Raw genomic sequence first — 24,932 nt, 5'->3', positions numbered from 1 at the left:
TTCGGATGGTAGGGTCAGAAATTGGCGTCAACAACATGAAAGCATGGATCTTGGCACTCTTTGGGCCCCTTGGTACCAATTGAGCATCGTTGCAACGCCACAGCCTACCTGAGTATTGTTGCTGACCATGTCCATTCCTTTATGACCACAATGTACCCAACATCTGATGGCTACTTTCAGCAGGATAATGCGCCATGTCATAAAGCTGGAATCATTTCTGACTGGTTTCTTGAACATGACAATGAGTTCACTGTACTCAAATGGCCTCCACAGTCACCAGATCTCAATCCAATAGAGCATCTTTGGGATGTGGTGGAACGGGAGATTCGCATCATGGATGTGCAGCCGACAAATCTGCGGCAACTGTGTGATGCCATCATGTCAGTATGGACCAAAATCTCTGAAGAATGCTTCCAGCACCTTGTTGAATCTTTGCCACGAAGAATTGAGGCAGTTCTGAAGGCAAAAGGGAGTCCAACCCGTTACTAGCATGGTGTACCTAATAAAGTGGCCGGTGAGTGTAAATGTGGACATACCGTAATTCAAACTCAAAAATAGTGAAACAGATATATAGTAGGTTAGTAGTAGGTTGGCACTACCCCATGCTACAACAGTATCAAATGGCTTGGACAAATTCGGCAAATCGGGTACTTGAGAAGAAAAACGTTATGCTCAACTTGAAATGAAGAAACATCTAAATGAAGTGAATAAAGACCAATACATCGGCACTTACCAAACAGATCTTCTTTATTTTATGTCAGTGAAAGAACAGGGAGGTAAACTGGACACAAAAATGGAATAAATGTTCTATGACTGACAAGAAATAAAGAAGATCTGTTTGGTGAGTGCTGCTCTATTGGTCTTTATTCGCTGCATGTGGACAGATTTTTTGGTACCCCTTGTTTAACCCCTTAAGGACACAGGGTTTTTCGGCTCATTTCTCGCTCTCCAACTTCAAAAATCCATAACTTTTTCATTTTTACGTGTACAGACCTGTGTGAGGGCTTATTTTGTGCGTAACAAATTTTACTTTCCCGTAATGTTATTTATTTTAACATGTCGTATACTGCGAAGCTGAAAAAAAATTCCAAATGTGGAAAAATTTTTTAAAAAAACGTCACGTTCTTGTGGGCTCAGTTTTTACGACTTTCACTCTTCGTTCCAAATAACACGCCTACTTTATTCTTTGGTTCGGTGCGATCGTGATACCAAATTTATATAGGTTTTATTGTGTTTTAATACATTTTCAAAAATTAAACGAATGTGTACAAAAAAGAAAAAAATTTTTTTGCCATCTTCTGACGCTAATTTTTCATACCTTGGCGCACGGAGATGTGTGAGGGGTCATTTTTTGCGAAATGAGGCGACGTTTTCATTGCTACCATTTTGAGGTCTGTGTGACATTTTGATCATTTTTTATTTCATTTTTTATGTTATGTAAAAAGGTGTAAAAGTCGCATTTCGGACATTTGGGCGCCATTTCCCGCCTCGGAGGTCACCGCCGCCCGTAATCGGTTTTATATTTTGATAGATCAGGCATTTTGGGACGCGGCGATACCTAATATGTTTGTGATTTTTACTTTTTATTATGTTTAATATCCGTTCTGGGGAAAGGGTGGTGATTTGAACTTTTAATATTTTATTAATTTTTTTTATTTTTTAAACTTTTTTTTTTCTTTTTTTTTTTTTTTCACTATTTTTTAGACCATCTAGGGTACATTAACCCTAGATGGTCAGATCACTCCTACCATATACTGCAATACTACAGTATTGCAATATATGGCATTTTTGCAGGTCATACATTACAATGAGCCACTGGCTCATTGTAACGAACCTGCATAAGCCATGTAGCCTCGTGTCAAAAGAAGACCCGAGGCTACCATGGTAACCGATCGCCGCCGTCTTTTAAACGCCGCCGGCGACTTTGCCGGCGGCGTTGAGAGGGTTATTAGCTTATTAGCGGTGGGGGTTTTCTGCAAAATGCAAAAACCCCCACCTTTGTATGAAGAGGACTCAGCCCGTGAGCCCTCTTCATACATCCCTTATACCTCTGCGCCGTAGAGCTACGGCGCAGAGCGTTAAGGGGTTAAAGGACATCTACCACCAGGAAGAAGGATTGTAAACAAAGCACACTGACATACTAGTATGTGCCCCCTCTGGCAGGATCTGCTCTTCATTTAGCTTCTTATGCCCTTGTTTTAAAGAAAAAAAAGGCTTTAAATAAGGTGTTAATGGCTCAGGCTCATTTTGCATATTTTTAAAGACTTTTTTTTTAAACCAGGGCATAAGAATCTAAAAGAAGATCAGATCCTGCCAGAGGGGGCAAGCACATGCATGTCAGTGTGCTTGGTTTATAATCCCTGGTCCTGGTGGTAGATGTCCTATGATGAAAGAAAAACTCACAATGTTCACAGAAATAACTTGAATCTGAAAAAAGTAAAAATCAATAAAATTTCTATGAAAATGAACAAATGAAAAGCAGACATTGCTTTTCAACCATGCTTCAACATAATAAAAAAAATAAAACTCATAAAACAGGCCTGGACAGAAGTGATGGTACCAGAATGATATGTATCAGTAAAAAAAAGTATTAGTAAAAAAAATGCAAAAACAGTTAACACTACACATTATAATAAATAAAAAATAAATACATAAAATATAAGCCCCTAAAATGTCACTTTCCAATAAAAAACTTAATAAAGTATAAAAAACATAAAAACACAAAAAAACCCTGCATATTTGGTATTTCCGCCTCCGTAACAATCTGCATAATAAAACAGAATTGTTACTGGACCCGCACGGTAAACGCCGGAGGAAAAAAACGCAAAAAACGTTCCGAAAAAAGATAATTTTTAATTAATACCCTATAAAAAATGCTCTAAAAAGTGATTTAAAACATTTTATGCACTCTAAAATAAGCCCACTAAAAAGAACAACTCTTCTCGCAAAAAATAAGCCTCTAACAAAATTTGTCAGCCAAAAAATAAAAAAGTTATGCATATAAAAAGATGGTGATGCTAAAATGAATAAGATTTTCTCCAAATTAGTTTTTATTCAGTACAATTGAATAAAATACACAAAACCCCCACATATTTGGTATCCCTGCGTCCGTAACAATCTGTATAATAAAACAGAATTGTTATTAGATCCGCAAAGTGAACCCCGTAAAAAACAACCTAAAAAAACTCTCTCTGAAAGAGATGATTTTTTATTAATGCCCTTTAAAAATGCTCTAAAAAAAGTGATTTTAAAAAGTTACGCAATCTAAAATAAGACCACTAAAAAGAGCTATCATTCTTGCAAAAAATAAGCCCTTAAACAGATTTGTGAGGTGAAAAATAAAAAAGTTATACATATGAAAGACGTTGATGCTAAAATTAACAACAATTTTGCCAAATTACTTTTTATTCAGTAAAAATGGTAAAAAATAAAAAATATATATAAATGAAGTATTTTCATAATCGTGGTGACCCATAGAATAAAAATAATATACTATTTTTATGGTATGGTTAACGGCCAAAAAAAAACCACATAAAAATTTTCCTAAAAATTGATGATTTTCATTTCCTCCACCAACAAAGAGTTAATTAAATCTCACCAATTAGCTGTAGATGCCCCAAAATTACGTACCAGAAAAGTGCATCTCATGTGGCAAAAGAAATAAGCCCCTATAGGTCCTCATTAAAAAAAAGAAAAAAATTATAGCCTGTACAATGTGACATAGCAAATCTGATTTGGATGGCGCCTCCTTCCCTTCTATGCCCGGCCGTGCGCCCATACAGCAGGTTACCAGCACATATGGGGTATCCGTGTACTCGGGAGAAATTGGGTATCAAACTTTGTGGAGCCTTTTTTAATTTAATCCATTTTAAATGTTTAATTTTCCACCCAAAATGAGTGTATTGTGAAAAAATATTACAATTTACAGACTCCACCTCCGTTTTGTTTTAACCCCTATAAAACACGTAAAGGGTTAACAAACTTCTTAAAAGTAGTTTTTCATACGTTGAGGGGTGTAGTTTCCACAATGGGGTAATTTATAAGTCTCGCTATTATTTAGGCCTCTCAGTGTCAATTAGAAGTTGAGCAGGTCCATCTAACTACGGGTTTTGGCGATTTTACAAAAAATTTGAAAAATGGCACCCAAATTCTGAGCCTCATAACATTCTAGTAAAATATGTAGAATCTTAAAAAACCATGCCAACATAAAGCAGACATTTGGGAAATGTAAGTTATGAATTTATTTGGGTGCTTTGACTATCTGCATCAAAAGTAGAGAATTTAGAACGTTGAAAATAAAGAATTTTTCAAAATTTTTGCCAAATTTTGTTTTTTTTCATAACTAAACGCAAAAGATTTCATCCAAATTTTTAAACTAATTTGAAGTACAATGTGTCACGAGAAAACAATCTCAAAATCCCCTGGATATCTCATAGCGTTCCCACGCTATAACCACTTATAGTGACACAGGCCAGATTTGAAAAATGGGGCCGCGTCCTTTAGGCCAAAAGATGCTGAGTCCCCTAGGGGTTAAAAGACAGCGGACATGGGCTCCACCATTTATGTTGAGATTGTCACTCCCTGGGACGTCATTGGGGAGCGGTGATCAGTTGCCATGACGGCCTCGGTTCTTTGTATTGTATTGCAATACAGTAGTATTGCAGTATGTGGTAGGAATGATCAGACCATCTAGGGTTAAAGTACCCTAGAGGGTCTCAAAAAAAAAAAAAAAAAAAAATAAAGAATAATAATAAAGAATAAAAAAGACCTAAAAAATAAAATCACTCCCCCTTTCCCTAGAACTGATATAAAACTAAATAAACAGTAAAAATCACAAACATGTTAGGTATTGCCGCATCCCAAAATGGCGATCTATTAAAATATAATAACGATTATTTCCGGCGGTGAACATCATAACGGAAAATAGCAACTGAAGCGTCCCTTTTCACCATTTTGCTTGAACATAATTTCAAGACTGATCAAAAGATCGCACAGTCCTCAAAATGGTAGCACTGAAAATGTCATCTCTTCTCTCAAAAAATGACGTGTTACACCGAAGTATGAATAAATTATTTTTTCCGTGCACATGTTTTCCTTTTTGAAAATTTATTAAAACACAATAAAACCTATATAAAGTAGACATATCATTTAGAGCGCACAGTGCAAGTCGTAAAAACTGAGCTCAAAAGAAAGTAATGCAAAACTCTCCAATTTCACCAAATTTGGAATTTTTTTAAATATCGTCACTGAGAAGTAAAATTTGTTACGCAGAAAATAAGCCCTCACACATCTCTGTACATGAAAAAATGAAAAAGTTATAGATTTTTGTATGTAGGAAGCATGAACAAAAAATGCTGTGACGCTAAGGGTATAATGGGAAAGGGTCAGGGAGGGCGCCATTGCAAATTATAAAAAAGCAAGACTGGAATTCTCAAAACTTCATGTTGACAAGTCACAAAACTTCTGTGAGAATATTCTATGGACAAGTGAGACAAAATTTTAACTTTTTAGCACATCAGATCTATGTTCACAGACCGAAAAAGTAAGCATATCTTGAAAAGAACACTGTCCCTGCTGTGATGGAGGGACAGTCGAGGACATGGCGGAGGCTCTTTTATGTTCTACAGCTGCTTTGCTGCATCTGGCTCAGGGTGTCTTGAATCTGTGCAGGGTACAATGAAATCTCAGGACTATCAGGGGATTCTAGAGAGAACTGTGCTGCCCGGCGTTAGAAAGCTTAGTCTCAGTCGCAGGTCACGGGTATTGCAACAATATAATGACCCAAAACACACAGCTAAAAACACCCCAGAATGATAAAAGGAAAACATTAGGCTATTCCGAGGTGCCCTGTCGTATATCCTATTAACCCCTTCACGCTCCGTGGCAGATATATCCGCCACGAAGCTATGAAGGGTGTATGAAGAGGGCTCACAGGCTGAACCCTCTTCGTACAAAGATGGGCTTTTCGTGCATATTGCAGCAAAGACCCATCGCTAACACCCGCGGTTGGTGCTTGCACCGATCGCCGGTGTCAACCTTTTCTTTGCCACCGGCACTGAAAGCATGGTGCATGGGCGCCGCCATCTTACCTACGATCGTTTCTCCCCCGAACGTCATCGGGGGGGCGACGGCGATCGGTAGCCATGGTACAGTGAGCAGAAATGCCATATACTGCGATACAGTTGTATTGCAGTATGTGGTAGGAACAATCTGACCATCTAGGGTTAATGTACCCTAGATGGTCAAAGAAATAGTAAAAAAAAAAAAAAAAAAAGTAAAAAATGTATAAAATATTAAAAATTCAAATCGCCCCCTTTCCCTAGAACTGATATAAAACATAATAAACAGTATCAAAATATATCAAAATATAAAAACGGTTACGGCCGACAGTGACCTTCGGAACGGCAAATGGCGCACAAATGTCCAAAACGTGACTTTTACACCTTTTTACATGACATAAAAAATGTAATAAAAAATTATCAAAATGTTGCACGGTCCCCAAAATGATAGCAATGAAAAAATCGGCTCATTTTGCAAAAAATGACATATCACACAGCTCCATACACCAAAGTTTGAAAAAGTTATTAGCGTACACATTCATTTAATTTTTGAAAATGTATTAAAACGCAATAAAACCTGTATAAAATTGGTATTGGTACCGCGATCAAAGAATAAAGTAGAGGTGTGAAAGACGTAAAAACTCAGCAGAGTGAAAGTCGTAAAAACTGAGCCCACAAGAACGTGACGCACACATGTTTCTTTTCAATTTTTCCACATTTTTTTTTCGGCTTATAATAAATAACATCACAGGAAAGTAAAATTTGTTACGCCGAAAATAAGCCATCACACAGCTCTGTACACGGAAAAATGAAAAAGTTATGGATTTTTGAAGATGGAGAGCGAGAAATGAGCGAAAATACCCTGCGTCCTTAAAGGGCACTTACCACCCCGATTCTACCTATAAAGGTAGATCGGGTGGTAGGTGGATGAATGGGACGTGAGGATAGCCCTTTTTGGGCTAATCCTCACGTCCCGGCTATCTTTTAAAAAACTTTAATGCTTGCATATGTAAAAAAAAATTTATGCGACTACTGGGGCGTGGAGTAGCCGGACTTGAGGCTACCGTCGCGGCCACTCCACGCCCCGGAAGCCTTGTTCCTCCGCCTACCATTTAATCTTCGGCGCGCAGCTCCTCGTAGCTGCGCGCCCTCGTCCTAGTCCCCAGATTTCTGCGCATGCGCAGAACGCAGGGTTTCGGCTGTGTGGCCGCGGCTCCGTCGGGCCGAAGCTACTGCGCATGCGCAGAAGGCCGCAAATGCCGGGGGACTCGGACGAGGGCTGCGCGACGAAGATTAAATGGTAGGCGGAGGAACGAGGCTACTGGGTCGTGGAGCAGCCGCGCCAGTAGCCTCATGTCCGGCTACTCCACGCCCCACTAGCCGCATAAAAGAATTTACATATGCAAGCATTAAAGTTTTCTAAAAGATAGCCGGGACGTGAGGATTATCCCAAAAAAGGGCTATCCTCACGTCCCATTCATCCACCTACCACCCGATATACCTTTATAGGTAGAATTGGGGTGGTAGGTTTCCTTTAAGGGGTTAAGCATATTTGGAAGGAGCTGAAACATTCCGTCTGTAAAAAGCACCCTTCAAAGCCCCAGACAACTAGTGAAGTTTCCTTGTAAGTCTCATCTACAGTTACAGAAATCGTTTGATGGCAGTGATTGCATCAAAATGTTCTGCAACTAAATATTAGGTCATTTCTGTCCCGGCCTGTTTTTTAATGAGTTTTAATTTTTTTTTTAATTTATTTGAAGCATGGATGAAAAGCAATGTCTGCTATACATTTGTTCATTTTCATAGAATTTTAATTAATTTTTACTTTTGGCAAAAGATATTTGTGTTACGATTGTGGGATTTTCTTTCATTAAACGAAGGGTACCAACAGTGTGTGTATGTATATCTATATCTATTTCTATCATATATATAATATATATATCTTACCTATTGATCAATTCGCTTCTACCATGTACTGCAATATTGCACCACTTCCTTTAGCAGACGCTGCAAAATCAGACTGAACAACAGGCCTGGGTTTCTAACATAGGTCACTATGACAGCTGGGAGTCTATCGCCGCCCCCTGATTAAGTCACGGGGGTGGTGACGATCGGATTCAAGTTAGGGGATCATATCCGGCAAGAATCTAATTGGTTAACACCCAGGATCAATGGGTTATGGATTGTTGGGATGTTAGAGGGGTATCAGGGATACCAGAGAAGTGAACGTGTAGTAGTCCAAGAAAAAGATGATGAGAACATGACTACCAATTAAGTAAGGATTGGATTTGAAAGATATTCTTGAGTTGGAGGTGACATGATGTAGTGTTTGTAGGGTTGAAAAGATACAATGTACCTACCAGCTACCATTTGATGTGTATGGTTGGAGGAATTTGTTAGATTAAGGAAACATCATAAGTTCTGTTTAGCCCATATTAATAGATACAAGGTCATAACATGTAGAAAATAACTGTTTACTCAATTCATAAATGATCTTTTCCAGACCCCGTTGAAACCAGGAAGGAGTCTTATGGACTGGATCAAACATAAAAGTAGTGGCAAAGATTTAACGGGCTTAAAAGGACGTTTAATAGAGGTGACAGAAGAGGAGTTGGCAAAACACAATAAAAAGACAGACTGCTGGATTTGTATCAGGGGTAGGTATCTACTATTTTACATTACCTAAAGTATGTACAGGGTTTTACTGCTATTAAGGACAGGGCAAACATTTATATATGTAAACCTTTTATGTTTCCTCCAGACCTTTATTCTGGTCACCTGAAGATGGATTGCATTGTTATTGCACTTACATTTGGACAGAACAGTTGGCCGTTAAATAGATATGATCAAAAGGAAATGTTTTATATGCAAATAGACTTTACTGAAATTGTTATACTTCCCATACATGTTAAAAGGAGTTTTGAAAAACATGTTTTTTTTCCAAAAATTGTGCCAATCTTGTTCATGGTTTGTTCTGGTATTGCAGCTCATTCAATTCATCATACAGAAAACACAAAAACTTAATACTCTTTAAAGTGAACAATAAAAATGTATGACCTTTGTAAAGAAAATAGAAACCTAACTTACTATTACTCTGGTAATATTCTTATATTTGTTATCCATGGCCTCATTCCTTCAAAAATCAACTCTGCAAAATTTCCATGATGTAGATTCACAGGCTTTGTATTTTAATATTCTCTATAGAATAATTTGATGATCTTCATTGATTTAGATCAAGACACCAAATAGTGGAGAAGGGAGAATATATGCCAACTTTAGAATAATGTTGCTTCCAATAAATAAACTTTTTGTTACTACCAACTGTTGGTACATATGAGGCACTGTCTCTAGTAAAATTTGGATATAATAAGATATTAGATGAGATGTTTAAATTAACTTGCTGATAAGAATGAATATCATTTATTTTTTTTTACCTGATGCAATAAGTGACCATGGGGGTGAGAGACGATTTATTTATTTTTTTATTTCTAAGCCAGTTGATTATCCTGCGATAACTGAATTTTGGTTGGCCTCCAATTACCCCTGTCAAATCAGGATCTGGTTAAAGGATAGGCCACTACCATCTTAAAGTTTCAGTAACATAGGCAAATAGTTCAGAAGAAAGTTGCACCCTCTGAAATATTTTCTTCACTTTATTATCAATCCCCTATTCATGTTTACACAATAAAGATAATTTTTAACCCCTTACATTACAATTTTACTAAGTTGTTTTGCCTGTATATCATGCTTACCCCCTTAATGACCGCCGTATCGGGATTCTACGGCGGTCATTAAGGGTACTTCTTCTACAGCAGCGCGTCGGAAGAAGATTTCGGGACACCGGGTATCGCTGGTGCTGGTGTCGGGCTGTGATATCACAGCCCAGACCCGGCACTAACACCCGTGATCGGAAGAACTTAGATCCCGGGTGTTTAACCCCTTACGCGTGTAAGCGTGTCCCATGTGGATTGGACCCCCCATTGTGCTTACCGGGGGGTCCGATCCCTCCTGCCGCTGCCTCCGGGTCCAACGAGTGACCCGAGGCTTCCGGCTTCTCTTCTCACCGGGCAGGACCCGGCTGTATGTAACTGAGCATGCGCAGCAAGTGTATTGCAGTGTAAAGGCTTGAACAAGCGATAGGATGATCGCTTGTTCAAGCCAAAGGATGGGAAATGTAAAAAAAAGTTAAAAAAAAAATTAAATCATTTTATAATAACAATTAAATAAATAAAATTAAAAACCTATAATCTCCCCAGTTGCACACATAGTATAATAAAGTATATAAAACACAAAAAATGTACATATTTGGTATCACCGCGTCCGTATTAATCTGTACAATAAATCTAAATCAATATTGAACCCGCTCGGTGAACGACGAAAAAACACGAAAAACTTCCCGTAATATACAATTTTTCATCAAACACCATCACAAAATATGTTCTAAAAGTGATCAAAAAAAGCTACGTTCCCTAATATGATACGACTGAATAGAACAATTCTTTTCGCAAAAAATAAGCCCTCAACCAGATCTGACAACAGAAAATTACAGAAGTTATGGCCCTGAAAAGTTGTCAATAGTAAAAACAATGCGATTTTCTCCAATATTGGTTTTGCTCAGGAAAATTGAGCAAAGATAAGAAAAATGATATAAATGAGGTATCACCGCAATCGTAGTGAACCAGAGACTAAACATAAAATATTATTTTTACGTTACGATGAGCGGGGAAAAAAAGTGCTAAAAATCCAAAATAAAAATTGATGATTTTGTTTGTGTCCCCCTTCAAATAGTTAATAAAATTTCATGAATAAGCTATAGACCCCCAAAATGAATTATCTATACATTGTATTGCATCCCATAAATAATAAGCCCTCATATGTTCACATTACCAAAAAAAAATTAAAATGTATAGCTTGTACAATGTGACAATACAAATCTGCTGTGTATAGCGCTGCTTTGATCCTATGCCTGACCTGTGCACCCATACAGCAGTTTATCACCAAGTATGGGCTATCAGTACACTCGGTAGAAATTGGGCATCAAACGTTGCAGAGCATTTCATCATTTAATTTATTGTGAAACTGTCAGTTTTGGCCTAAATTAATGTATTTTCCAAAAAAATTCAAAAATTTGAAATCACAGGTCCATATTGTTTTAACCCATATGAAATACTTAAAGTGTTAATAGACTCAATAGAAGTTGTTTTACATACGTTGAGGGGGTGAACTTTTTATAGTTGGGTAATTTATGGGGTTTAACTATTATTTAGGCCTTTCAAAGTCACTTGAAAGCTGAGTTGTCCCTCAAAATGTGAGTTTTCATGAAAATGAGAAAAATCGCACCTAAAGTTCTGCACCTCATAACATCCTAGAAAAATGACAGGATGCATAAAATATCATCTCAACATAAAGCAGACATTCCGTAAATGTTAATTATCAAGCTTTTTGGGTAGTTTTACTTCCTGTCTGGAAAGCAGAACATTTAAAACTTGGAAAATGAAGAATTTTTACAAACCTTTGCCAAATTTTCACTTTTTTTCAGAACAAAACTTATCACTTAAATTTTACAACTAACATGAAGTACAATGTATCACGAGAAAACATTCTCAAAATCACCTGGATATGTTAAAGCGTTCCGAAGTTATAACCAATTATCGTGAGACGTCAGATTTGAAAAATGGAGTCTGGTCATTGAGCTGAAAACTAGTGTCGGTCATAAGGGGTTATGAAAGTGTATCTAGCTGTAGGTAGTAGTGGGGAAGGGAACTTTCATGTATCTTTGTAGAACAGGAACGTGTGGCGGCAGCACAGATAGCAATGTCTGTATTGTCTTCCACACGGGTCTGTATGCCGGCGGGCGATTCTGCACAGGCTCGGTGCGGCTCGATAGGAGATGTGCATGCGTGGTGCTAGGTTTGATCTTGTGCTGCAGGCGCCTGGAGTTTACCAGATCCATTTGTCGCTGCTGGATCATGTGTGGGTATGTATAGTTGGGACTAAAGATACATTAAAGGAAACCTGTCACCAGGCACCTCATAGGAGGCCACCCATCTACACAACTGTGTTTATTGAAGGACCACTGTCTATGGCGTGACTGGCCTATTGTTGCCCATGCACCTTGTTTCATCTCCCCCAATGAAAGATCCCCCTCGTGGGTGGATCTGGAAAGACGTTGGGAGGGCACTATTTGGTAATCCTAGGGAACTTCAAGAGATTAGAGACCTCCTGGGACTGTCCTTGTAAGGACAGGAGTCTATTGGGGAGCGGGGACAGAGTAGCCTTTTTGGATTCCCAGATGCAGTGCTTTCATCTATCCCTGGTCTGGGACCTCATCTGACCACATCAACTCTGCAATCCTGCTCATACCTCTGCCCCTAGATCCTTCATATGGGTGTGAACTCTCTGGTTTACTTACTCACCTGTTGAGATCCCCCCGTGCGTTCTTGCATTATGGTTCTTTTGTGTTTTTTCTCCATCCCATTGTAATGATATAGATTGAAAATGGCCATGGTCTGTAGTACTCTAGGAGTTTTTATTGCAAATATTTATTAAAAGTTATGTTTTATTAGGCCTTATTTCTCCCTTCTCATACGTGTTATTGGCTGGTGAATTACTCATCAATTCTACTGATGTTATGGACTGACTGTGGTGACTTCTTTTGGTCTGTCTAGTTGTGTCTCCTGTATTATATTGTAATGCAAATGCTTAGAGCAGTGGTGGCGAACCTGTGGCACGGGTGCCAGAGATGGCACTCTGAGCCCTTTCTGTGGGCACCTGGCACAGAATTTACTAGAGAGAACTCAAGGCTTCCTCCTGCAGTCCAAGACAACCCAGAGCGTGCCATGCTCAGTGCTATTTTAAAGTGACACCTACTTGTCTGCCAGGACAACAGGAGGAGCGAAAAGGTGTGGACAGAGATGGATTATCGATGGAGCTCCTCCTGCTTTGGGTGCCCTGATTCTTCCTCTTCAGGGGACCCTGGAGGTAAGCTACAATCCACATGTCTCCTACTTTCTATTGTATTGGTGACTTCAGGACGCCAATACGATTGAGACTTGTTGGGATGTTGGCACTTTGCGATATAAAAGTAGGTTTTGGTTGTAGTTCTGGCACTCTGTATCTAAAAGTTTCGCCATCACTGACTTAGAGAAAGCAGAAAGGCATATTTGCAATGCAGCTGTAATGGGCTTTTGCAACCTGTTTTTAGTCAAAATTAGGTCCACTGGTGTTACTCCAGTAGTACATTGGTACTGGTGATAAAATTGGATATTCTCCAGCATTCCAGAAACAGGATTTTAAAAACGTATTTTCTATTCCATGGTGTTAAAAATGGCATACATCCAATCTACTCAGGCAGACCTATGTGTTTCGAGCCTTGGGTGAGTAGACTATTTTAATTTTTCTTTTTTCTGCTGTACATTGGATTACCACAAGGTACTGGATCTTACCACAGGGTATAGTTTAAAGAGTTTACAGGGAGTGTTTTATAAGAAAGTTGAATGGTGGCAAGAATACAAAATAAATAAATATATAGATATATTTAAAAATTAGATCTCTAAACATATATTGCATGTTTTTTTAGGGTACAGCAAAGTACAGCAACGTTTCGGCTCACTTTTTTTTTTCAAAACATGGAATAAAAGAAACCACTTTTTTTCACATTATACTTGGAGTGCTGCCTACTTTCCTTCATTATATATCATCAAGGGATCCGTGGCCCGGTCCTATTGTGCCTGCGCCCACCATCATCTAACCACACCGGTGTGCTGTTTTCATTCTCCTGAAGTAAACATATATTGGATAGAGAGGGGGAACGTATACATACAAATGCATATGAACATATATACACTCTTAAAAAGGGTGTAGCTGGTCATTGACATTTTTTTTTGTTCGTCTTTTATTTTTATAATAAATTTATTTTTCATAATGCATTACATCACAACTGTGTTATAACTATGCATCATACAATACATTAGTTTTGGCAAAGTATATAAATAACACATAATCGGCAATATACAATATATAACAATATATTAGCTGTTTTGGGATATGTACATAATAAACATTACTTCCAGTTACCTTCTACAGAATCAAATCTGTTGTGATGCAATGTTCAATATTATTATATCCAAACTTATTATTTATTTATTTATTTATTTGTAATCCCGACCCCCCCGCCCCTTTTCCCACCCACCACCCTGTAACCGGAAGGAGGAGAAAGAAAAAAAAATAAAAATTAAAAAAAAATAAATCCATAACCAGCCTCACAATGCTATAGGCCTCGCCTCTATTTAGTTACCCAAATCTTTTCCTATTCGTTCAAGGTTTCATTGCGCATGTAATATACTTTCTCATACTTTTTGACTTTTCTACATAGTGTCTCCCACTGCTGTAGTGTTGGCGGCAGTGTATTCTTCCAGTGTTTTGCTATAAGAACCTTGGCTAATAAAGAGAGTCTACATATAGTTACAATATGAGATTTCCTCATGCCTGGACACTGGTCGCAGCTGAGCACATTGAGAACCAGTGTCCTTGCTGTCTGCTCGATTGAGGTGCCCATTAATGTTTCCATTCTATGATGAATCCCTTCCAAAAAGCTCCTAATCTTTGGGCAGCTCCATACCATATGGTAAACCCTGCTTCATTTGTCCCACATCTCCAGCAGGACGATTGTGCGTGTTTGCCCATCCTCGCTATTTTCTGGGGGGTGTAGTATAGTCGGCGTAGGTAGTTAAAGTATACCATCCTGTGGTTCATATTAATCGTCAAGAGTTTGACATTTTTAAACACACTATTCCATTGCTCTTGTGTCATTATTACTAATTCTAATTCCCAATATTGTTGTTTATGTTGTGAGTTATCTATGTGTAATATATTGTAAATTCTAGATATAGTGTATCTACCTTTCCAGTGTGTCCAAATTTTGTCTATCAATGTGTCTTTTTCCGCTAAAAATTGTGTTTTGTTTTTAGATCCCCTAAATGCGTCATTAATCTGCATATAGTGAAAATAATATTTATTACCAACCCTGTATGTCTTTTTCAATTCCGAGAAAGGAATTAATTTACCGTTTTTAAATATGTGCGAGACCCTTGTGATGCCCAGTGCGCACCAGTTGTGTCCACCTTCACTCATTTTCCAAAATCGGTTAATAGCAAAATATCATCTGCGTACAGTATAATTTTGTCAGGTGCACCGCCAACCCCAAAACCAATTATACTACTCTCTTCCCTGATGATCGCGGCCAGTAGCTCTAAAAATAAATTAAACAGCATAGGGGAGAGTGGACACCCCTGTCTTGTGACCCTCCCTAATTTTACCTGTTCTGACCATTTCCCATTATGTCAATTCTTGCTGTGGGTTCGCTATATAGTAATTTTACCCAGGATAAAAATTCCTTACCAAAGCCGAACCTATCCATCACGGCCTATAAGAACGACCACTCAACCCTGTCGAAGGCCTTAGAAGCGTCCAAAGACGGGATGGAGTGGTCAAACCCCCCCCCCACCCCCGGTTCTCTCATTTGCACATTCATAAACAGTCGATCAAAGTTATTAACTGTTGATCTCCCCGGCATAAACCCGCTCTGGTCTATATGTATCAGGTTGCCTATCACTTTTTGTAGCCTGAGAGCCATTATTTTCGCAAGGATCTTTATGTCCGTGTTAAGTAATGAAATGGGTCTATACGAGTCACAGTGGGTTCTTGTTTTTCTTTGGAATTAAGATCACTATGGCCTCCCTCATTGAATCCGGCAAGGAAGCTTTGTCTCTACTTGCCTTAAAAACTTCCAGGAGTATAGGCAGGAGGACATCCCCATATCTTCGGTAAATTTCAAAAGGAAGACCATCTGATCCTGCAGTGGTATTACCCTTTATGGCGCCCACTGCTTGCTTGAAATCATCAACTGTCAATGGGGATTCCAACTCTGTTCTGCTCCTCTGTTAGTCCAGGAAGATTTACCCCCATAAGATATCAGTTGATATCCTCTCTCCCAACCTCAATTTGGGATTTATATAATTCTGAAAAGTATCTCTGAAAGACCTGTCTGATCTGTCCTTCCTCTGTTATTATGGTGCCCATGGTGTCCTGTATCTGTTCTATTTTCTTATTCTTTCCTTGCTCTTGAATGATCTCTGCAAGGACTTTACCTGGTTTGCCCGATTCACAAAAATGGTTCTGCCCCCTGAAGAAGATCCACTGCTGTGCTTTGTATTCCAGATGGTCTGTATATTCCTGCTTCTTCTTATGTAACTTTTGGCTGATTCTCATCATAGGGTTACTATTATTTAACTGTTCTAACTCATGAATGCATCTCTTCAACTCTATTTCCTTTTTCTTAAATGTGGTTTCTGTTTTTGCAATTTCCCTGTGCCACCATCCCCGTATGCAGCCCTTCAGTGCATCCCACACTATCCCTACCTCTGCTGAGTTCACATTGCATTCCCAAAATTCCAGCACCTCCCTTCTGAAACAGTCGTCCCGTGTTGCAATGACCGTCATCCAATGTGGTGTAAGAGTGGGAACCTAGGGGGCGCTGGAGAGCAACCCACAACCAGGGTTGAAAAGGACCTTGACCACTCCCATCCCTGGCCAACTCCAGAGGGAGAACTCACAGCAAGCCAGTGCTGTGTGTCCTGCACTTAGCAGGAGGACTTGGGACCAGTTGGAGACAGACAGATGGTGTGTCCCAAGAGGACTGGAATCCAGTAAGGACATTGAGAGCCAGAGTGCTGAGGAGGAATCCCAGCAGTGTTCCTTGAACCTAGAAGGTAGCTAGGGTTCAAGAAGTGAGGTAGTGCCCTAAGTAGAGGCTAAGCTGTTTGTTATTTTTGTTCTTGTAATAGTTTTAAAGCTGAATAAAGCCATTTCTGTTGGATTGCTACAAGCTCCTACATTGTTTTGGCGCTCAGCACCACAAAAGTCGCAAGTAAGGTCCAGAAGCTTCTACCTTTGATGCTAAGTTACCCCCAAGCCCCACAGTGGGTTTAATCTGAAGGGGCGTCTCCACCTATCCTCATTGCCTTGAAAATTCAAGTCTACTATCATCATGGATTGATCTGATTGGCTGGCAGGGCAATATTTTATGTGTTTCACATAGCCTAATGCTTCTTTATTTTCTGCTGTTAAGTCAATCCTGGACATCACTCTGTGTGCCCTAGAAAAACAGGAATATCCCCTCTTTTCCCCATACAGGTGCCTCCATACATCTACCCATCCTACTTCCCGGCAGAATTTCATCAGAGGAGTGTTTGAGCTCTGCTGCAGATCGGTGCCCCTATTTACATTAATCCTATCCAGTAGGGGGTTAAAAACACAGTTAAAATCTCCAGAAACATATAAGGGGTGCCCCTGCCTGGGCGACAAAATAGTAAAAATTTTTCCAAACAGGGATAGAGTAAATGGTGGGGGGATATACACAAAAATAAGTACACATACTATACCCTGAAATTTACCATGTAGAAATATATATCTACCTTCCACATCCAATTCTGAGGAGTATATTTTGCAGTCAACGTTTCTGTGTATATATACGCTAACACCCCTTGAATAGGTTAAGAACACAGAATGATATTCATTGCCTGTCCATTTTTTTTCTGGCCTTCTCCACTGTTTCCTTATTCAAATGTGTTTCAAGCAGGCATATTATAACCGGTAGGTATGGTTGGATGATGTCGAACACTATACGTCTTTTGATCTTATCTCTTGGGCCCCTAAAATTCCATGTCACTATAGATAGCATATGTGCTTAGCCAAAAAGCTTTCTGTTACTCCCCCCACCCCCACCCCAACATTAATGTACCAAGATCCTCTTGTGAAAAAGGAGCAAAAAAAACCACACAAGGTGTCGATTCAGCTCACCCCTTCCAGTTGCTCCATCTCTGATACTGTGCAGGTGCTCGTTGATCAGTGTGAAGGTTGGAACACGAAGACGTAGTGGAAAGGTTATCCCGGCACTGCTCCACAGACTCGCAAGACATTCGTAGTAAAGATTCTCTTTTATTGAATACACGATATAAAACTGAGAACATGTATCCAAAGAGTCCAATACACAGATCTACGCGTTTCGGCAGTCACGCCTTATTCATGGTCAGATCCTCTTGTGGTACGCCTACCATGGGTAGACCCTTTGCCCCCCCCCCCCCTCCGTCCCACTACGCCTCCCCAGTCCAGCCTACTTCTTGAATTAAAGGCCATTTGATTCTGCCCACCTCATTCCCTCTTTTGCACTTTAAAAAAAGGGATTTTCCGTCATATATGACCCTAAATTGGGCGTGGAAGAGTAGGGAATAAGCGATTCCTGCCTGTGCTAGTGTTTTTTTTCAATTCGGAAAAACCTCTTCTTTTCATCATTATCTGTTTTGAGTAGTCAGGTTAAGCAGATATTTTGTTACCGTCAAACAGTGCCCCCTTATGATTGCGAAGTTCCCTTATTATCGTGTCTCTGTCCTTTGATAACAGGATTTTACATATTATTGAGCGAGGGTAGTTCCCTGGTATTGGCCTTTTCCCTGGAATGCGATGTGCACGTTCGATACAAAACAAGGGGGAGAGGCACTGGGTACCCACTGTATCCTGTAACCATTTCTGTACAAATTGAGCATTGTCCTTCCCTTCCACCCCCTCTGGGAAGCCTATTAGTCTAATATTCGCTCTTCTAGAGCGGTCCTCCATGTCAACCACCCTGTTTTGTAATTCCTTGTTTTTGGCTTTTAACTTGTCTATTGTTTGCTTGTTATGTGTAGTTGCTTTTTCCAGCTTATCAATTTTGTTGTCTTGTAAGCCTATCCTATCTTTTAATTTAGTTAAATCGTCTCTAATTAAACGTACGTCACTTCTTGTCTCAGCCAGTTGTGCAGAGATGTTTTCCATCATTGGGTTAATTTTGTTTACTGCAGACAATATTTCCTCCCAGATTGGGGGATTTCCAGTGAGTGTGGGGGAGTCACTCTCCTCCCTTTCTGTCCCTGGAGCGTTGTTTTTAGTCTCAGCTTCCCTGCTTCCCTTTTGTGTTTTGGCCAGCGTAGTTTTTAACCCCTTAAGGACGCAGCCATTTTGTAGCTTAAGGCTCAGCCCGATTTTTTGGATTCGGACTTGCTTCGCTTTATATGGTTATAACTTTTGAACACTGTTACTTATCAAAACGATTCTGAGATTGTTTTTTTTCCCCATATGTTGTACTTCATTTTAGTGGTAAATTTTGGCTGATAAGTTTTGCGTTTATTTACAAAAAAAAAGAAAATATGATAAATTTTTTGAAAAATTTGCCATTTTCGAAATTCTAAATCATTGCGTTTTCAGGCAGATAGATTTACCAGCTAAATAAGTTGGTGAATAACATTTCCCATTTGTCTACTTTACATTTTCATAATTTCTGAAATGTCTGGATAATTTATTTTGATGTCACGCGGCTTACAAATAGAATATCGCTTTTCTGGATTTTCAGAATTGACTATTTTGGGGATAAATACAGTTTTGAATGAAATTTTACATATTTAGCATCAAAACCCCCTATATAACCAACCCATTTTCAAATCTGCACCCCTCAAGCTATCAGAAACAGCTTTTACGAAGATTGTTAACCCCTTGAGATCTTCATAGTAATTGAATCAAAATGGAGGTGAAATTTAGAATGGTCATATTGTTCCCTTATACGTTCATTTAGCACAAAAATTTACACATTTCCAAAATATAAAAAGAGAAAACCCACCATACAATTTGTTGTGCAATTTCTCCTGAGTACAAAGACCCCCGACATGTGGCCGTTACTTGTTTTATGGGGGCACAGCGAGGTGCAGAAGGGAAGGAGGGCGCTGCAGCTGCCAGGATTTTAGTTTCCTCATTGGCCCCTTTTGAAGGCTATAAAATTTTCGCTTTTTCGTTATTGGGGCCATGTGACGGCATTTTTTTTGCGGGATGAGATGCTTTTTCCATTGTTACCATTTTGGGGTTGGTATCACCTATTGTTGAAAATTTAGGAACTTTTTTTGAGGGCAGGAGTAGAAAAGCATCAATTCTGTACTGGATTTTTTACTTTTTTTTTTTTTGGTGTTCACCGTATACACTAATAATCATGTTATCTTTATTCTATGGGTTGATACGATTACGGGGATACCAGACCTGAATATATTTTCTTACGTTTTACAAAATTTGTCAAACAAAACCCTAATGTGGGGAAAAATCTATCATTTATGTATTGCCGTCTTCAGAGGTCGCATTAACGCCTCACCACGCGTCATAGACGCGTGATGAGGCGCCATTACCCCCTAAAATAATTGCCATGCGTAAAGTTACGCTTGGCAATTATTCCCTGTAGCGCGCAGGCTGAGTGGCCCGGCGCGCGCTGCAAAAGAGGGAAATGTCACTAGCGCGATCACAGCGCGCGCCGGGCCGCTCAGCGCGACATGTGATCAGTGTCAGGGGGAGAGACTCGGAGTGAGAGTGCAGGCCCTGGGAGACCTGTGGACAGCGGGGCTGCCCGCAGCTGCCTGCGTTTGTGATCCCGACCGGGTGAGTGTAGTGTGTGCACGCTGTGTTCTGTGTGAGTATAGTGTGTGTGTGTGCTGTGTGATTGTGTGCACGCTGTGTTCTGTGTGTGTGCTGTGTGATTGTGTGCACGCTGTGTTCTGTGTGTGTGCTGTGTGATTGTGTGCACGCTGTGTTCTGTGTGTGTGCTGTGTGATTGTGTGCACGCTGTGTTCTGTGTGTGTGCTGTGTGATTGTGTGCACGCTGTGTTCTGTGTGTGTGCTGTGTGATTGTGTGCACGCTGTGTTTTGTGTGTGTGTGCTGTGTGATTGTGTGCACACTGTGTTCTGTGTGTGTGCTGTGTGATTGTGTGCACGCTGTGTTCTGTGTGTGTGCTGTGTGATTGTGTGCACGCTGTGTTCTGTGTGTGTGCTGTGTGATTGTGTGCACGCTGTGTTCTGTGTGAGTGTAGTGTGTGATTGTGTGCACGCTGTGTTCTGTGTGAGTGTAGTGTGTGATTGTGTGCACGCTGTGTTCTGTGTGAGTGTAGTGTGTGATTGTGTGCACGCTGTGTTCTGTGTGAGTGTAGTGTGTGATTGTGTGCACGCTGTGTTCTGTGTGTGCGTGTGATTGTGTGCACGCTGTGTTCTGTGTGTGTGCACGCTGTGTTCTGTGAGTGTAGTGTGTGTGCTGTGATTGTGTGCACACTGTGTTCTGTGTGTGTGCTGTGTGATTGTGTGCACGCTGTGTTCTGTGTGAGTGTAGTGTGTGATTGTGTGCACGCTGTGTTCTGTGTGTGCGTGTGATTGTGTGCACGCTGTGTTCTGTGTGTGCGTGTGATTGTGTGCACGCTGTGTTCTGTGTGAGTGTAGTGTGTGATTGTGTGCACGCTGTGTTCTGTGTGAGTGTAGTGTGTGATTGTGTGCACACTGTGTTCTGTGTGTGTGCTGTGTGATTGTGTGCACGCTGTGTTCTGTGTGAGTGTAGTGTGTGATTGTGTGCACGCTGTGTTCTGTGTGAGTGTAGTGTGTGATTGTGTGCACGCTGTGTTCTGTGTGAGTGTAGTGTGTGATTGTGTGCACGCTGTGTTCTGTGTGAGTGTAGTGTGTGATTGTGTGCACGCTGTGTTCTGTGTGAGTGTAGTGTGTGATTGTGTGCACGCTGTGTTCTGTGTGAGTGTAGTGTGTGATTGTGTGCACGCTGTGTTCTGTGTGAGTGTAGTGTGTGATTGTGTGCACGCTGTGTTCTGTGTGAGTGTAGTGTGTGATTGTGTGCACGCTGTGTTCTGTGTGAGTGTAGTGTGTGATTGTGTGCACGCTGTGTTCTGTGTGAGTGCTGTGTGATTGTGTGCTGTGTAATTGTGTGCACGCTGTGTTCTGTGTGAGTGCTGTGTGATTGTGTGCTGTGTGATTGTGTGCACGCTGTGTTCTGTGTGAGTGTAGTGTGTGTTCTGTGAGTGTAGTGTGTAGAAATTTTCATACTCCTCCTCGGGTAAAAATACTCCTCAAAAATTGTGAGAGGAGTATTTTTACCCTTCTGAAAAAATGTTAGTGCGACCTCTGGCCGTCTTCCAAGTGGCATAACATTGTTACTTTTTTGGCTACGGAGCTGGTTGATGGCTTGTTTTTTGCGGGACATGTTGTACTTTGCACCAGTATCATGTCTTAGTACATATGGTTTTTTGATCGCATTTTATAGCATTTTTTGTGGGATTGAAAAGGTAAAAATCATAATTTTTGGAGGGTTTATAACAGTTTTTTTCAGGTTCAATAATGATTTACTTTTATTCTACGGGTTGTTACGGACGCGGTGATACTATATATGTGGGGTTTGTGTTATGATTTAGACTTTTTTTGAGTTATATGTCTCTTTATATGTTTTGGGAGTTTGGGGCATTTTTAGTGATTTATGACTTTATTTTTTTATTGAATAACTTTTTTTTTTTTACTTTTTCACTTTTATACCATGGGACATGAACAAGCAATCTTCTGATTGCTTCTTCATGATAATATTCTGCAATACTGATGTATTGCAGAGTATTATCAGTGTCAGCCTATACACTTGCATAGGCTGGCACTGTGCCAGTAAGATGACGTCACAGATGCCATCTTACCGGCAATTCTTGCAAGTAACTCTGTGGTCCAGATCGGACCCCAGAGTTGCTATAGCAACGATCGGCGCCCCCCGAAAACGGTTCGGGGGGGCCGATCGTGGGGGAAAGACCCCCCAGATGCATGTTAGATGCCGCGGTCGCGCTGACCGCGGCATTTAACGGGTTAAGCACCCGCGATCGGAGACAACTCCAATCGCGGGTGTTACACTGGGGTGCCGGCTATTAGTTATAGCCGGCACCCCGTGTTTCCCTGATCCAGAGCCGAGCCGGCATAAGCGCCGTGGCGGATATATCCGCCACTGAGCGCTAAGTCACTGTGAAGGGGTTAAGAACTTGTCAATGTTATGGGGGTTTTTATCTTTCGGGAGCTTGGTCCCGTTGATTTCCTGGATGCTTTTTTTGGTGGCAGTTTATCAGTTCACCAATTTGTCATACAAGTTCTGCTTAATGTTAACCTAGTTGAATTATTTTGTCTCTATACGAATATCAAATGCAGGAACTTTTTTAATTGCAGTTGAACCAACTCGAGAGTGTGAAAATGGTGAAGTTCCGCACTCAACAATGGTCCTACTAAATGTTCTAAAGGAGGCAAGGCTTACAGTGCACGTTTATTGTTCTTGTTCACAATTTTATCTAAGCCTAACTAAATACTGTGAACTTAGGTATTTCTCGCCTGTATCAACACTTATGTCCAGTCTTGAACTGTACTCAGATTGTAAGCGTATTTAATTGATACTTATTATATCAACCATGAGGTCAAGATCGAATTTCAGATTGCTATGTACTAAATACCCTTATAACAGTTAACAGATTACTCTCTCTTTACATAAGACAGTAATAATCTCCAATGGACCTAGTGACAAATACAGCAGTTGATGTCAGGTTTGACCAAAAATAGATTAGTCCATGTTATACATTGACATTTAATTGAATTAATCAGTTATACTGTGGAGATCAAAATTAGAGAACAATATATGATCACTTGATTTTCTCAGTAATAATATAATGTCCATTGATCAACATTTGATGGATTTTTCATGAGGGATACACCATGCCACTAGGACAGTGTTTTACACTTCAATGACTGTAGCACAGAGAAAAATCAGTAGTCTCTCAGACTGCTCCGGTGGGATTTTGGTCCAATCTTCTTTCAGTCTCTTCCACAATTCTGTGACTTCTGTGGGATTCTTGGCAATAACATAATTTACCAATGATTCGTAGAGGTTTTCTAATGGGTTTAGATGAGGATTCAGGGCTAGACATATAATTGTTTCAATGTTTTTGTCACGGGTGCTCCTGCAATCCATGTTGCGGATCGCGGGTACACCCGTGCTCCGCTGTTTGCCTGTCCCTATCCCCCTGCCCGGACTTACCTCTCCTGGCTGTGCTTCCCAACTAGGCTGCATCTGCCGAGGCCTTGCGCTTCCACACCTAGGGTGCGCGCACGCTCTCTCTCCGAGCCTTAAAGGTCCAGCATCCTCCTGATTGGCGCTGGCTAATCCGGCTCGCCCTTATAATCCGGCACCTCCCTTCACTCCCCGCCGGATCTTCAGCGTCATTTCCTGCTAGAAGAAAGCCCTCCAGTGTTCCTTGTGTTTCCAGTGTTCCTCTGTGTGCCAGCGTTACCAGTGTTCCTCTTTGTCTCTGCCATTCCTGTGACCTGCTGTGGCTTTCAGGGATCCTGTCCAGCAGAATCTGCAGTGCGTGCCAGCATCACCAGTGTTCCACTGTGTGCCAGCGTTACCAGTATTCCTCTGTGTTTCCTGCTGTCATCTCAGGTTTGGACGGTTTCCTGCCGTACTAACTTGGCTGCCACCGCGGGCCTCGTACCATCTCCCGCGGTGGTCCATAGGGTCCACAGACTCTTCCAAGAGACTTTTCCACACACTTTCCCTCCTCAAGTGTGACAGTTTTCATGAACCTGATTCACCTGTTTTGTGTGACAGGGGACATTGTCCTGCATGAAAATTGCTGGCTGAGTGAAGAACGCAAGGAAGGAACCACGTATTGCTAAATGTTCTGATACACACTTGTATTTGCTCTGTCATTTCGCTGTATGAGAGGTAGAATTCCGTTTGCAGAAAACATTCCCCAAACCTTCCTTTGAGACTTTTAACTCACTTCTTTACACACTTTGGGTTCAGTCTTTCCCAGTTTGGCAACAAACATATTTCCCATCAAAATATGGCAAAAAAATAAACTTTCCTTCATCACCAAAATGAACTGTGAACCGATTCTCCTCTGTCCACACAACATGCTACTTAGCATATTTGTGTTTAGTCTTTTCTGCTAAAGA

General features: G+C 40.4%; 1 protein-coding gene across 2 annotated transcripts in view; it reads left to right on the top strand.

The window, feature by feature from the left end:
* Positions 1-24,932, top strand: part of CYB5R4 (cytochrome b5 reductase 4) — a 142,554-nt gene that overhangs the window by 31,693 nt on the left and 85,929 nt on the right. Inside the window, exon 2 of one of the 2 annotated variants that reach the window (XM_072142026.1) lies at positions 8,563-8,716. The exons of the other annotated variant lie outside the window; for it this stretch is intronic. Coding sequence (XP_071998127.1) covers positions 8,563-8,716 — 154 coding nt within the window. The remainder of the gene's footprint in view (positions 1-8,562; positions 8,717-24,932) is intronic. 2 annotated transcript variants of the gene reach the window in all.

Source organism: Engystomops pustulosus, chromosome 3 (assembly GCF_040894005.1).
Source record: "Engystomops pustulosus chromosome 3, aEngPut4.maternal, whole genome shotgun sequence".
NCBI lineage: Eukaryota > Metazoa > Chordata > Amphibia > Anura > Leptodactylidae > Engystomops > Engystomops pustulosus.
Note: the sequence above shows the minus strand (reverse complement) of the source record. Positions and strands in the feature narration are given on the sequence as shown.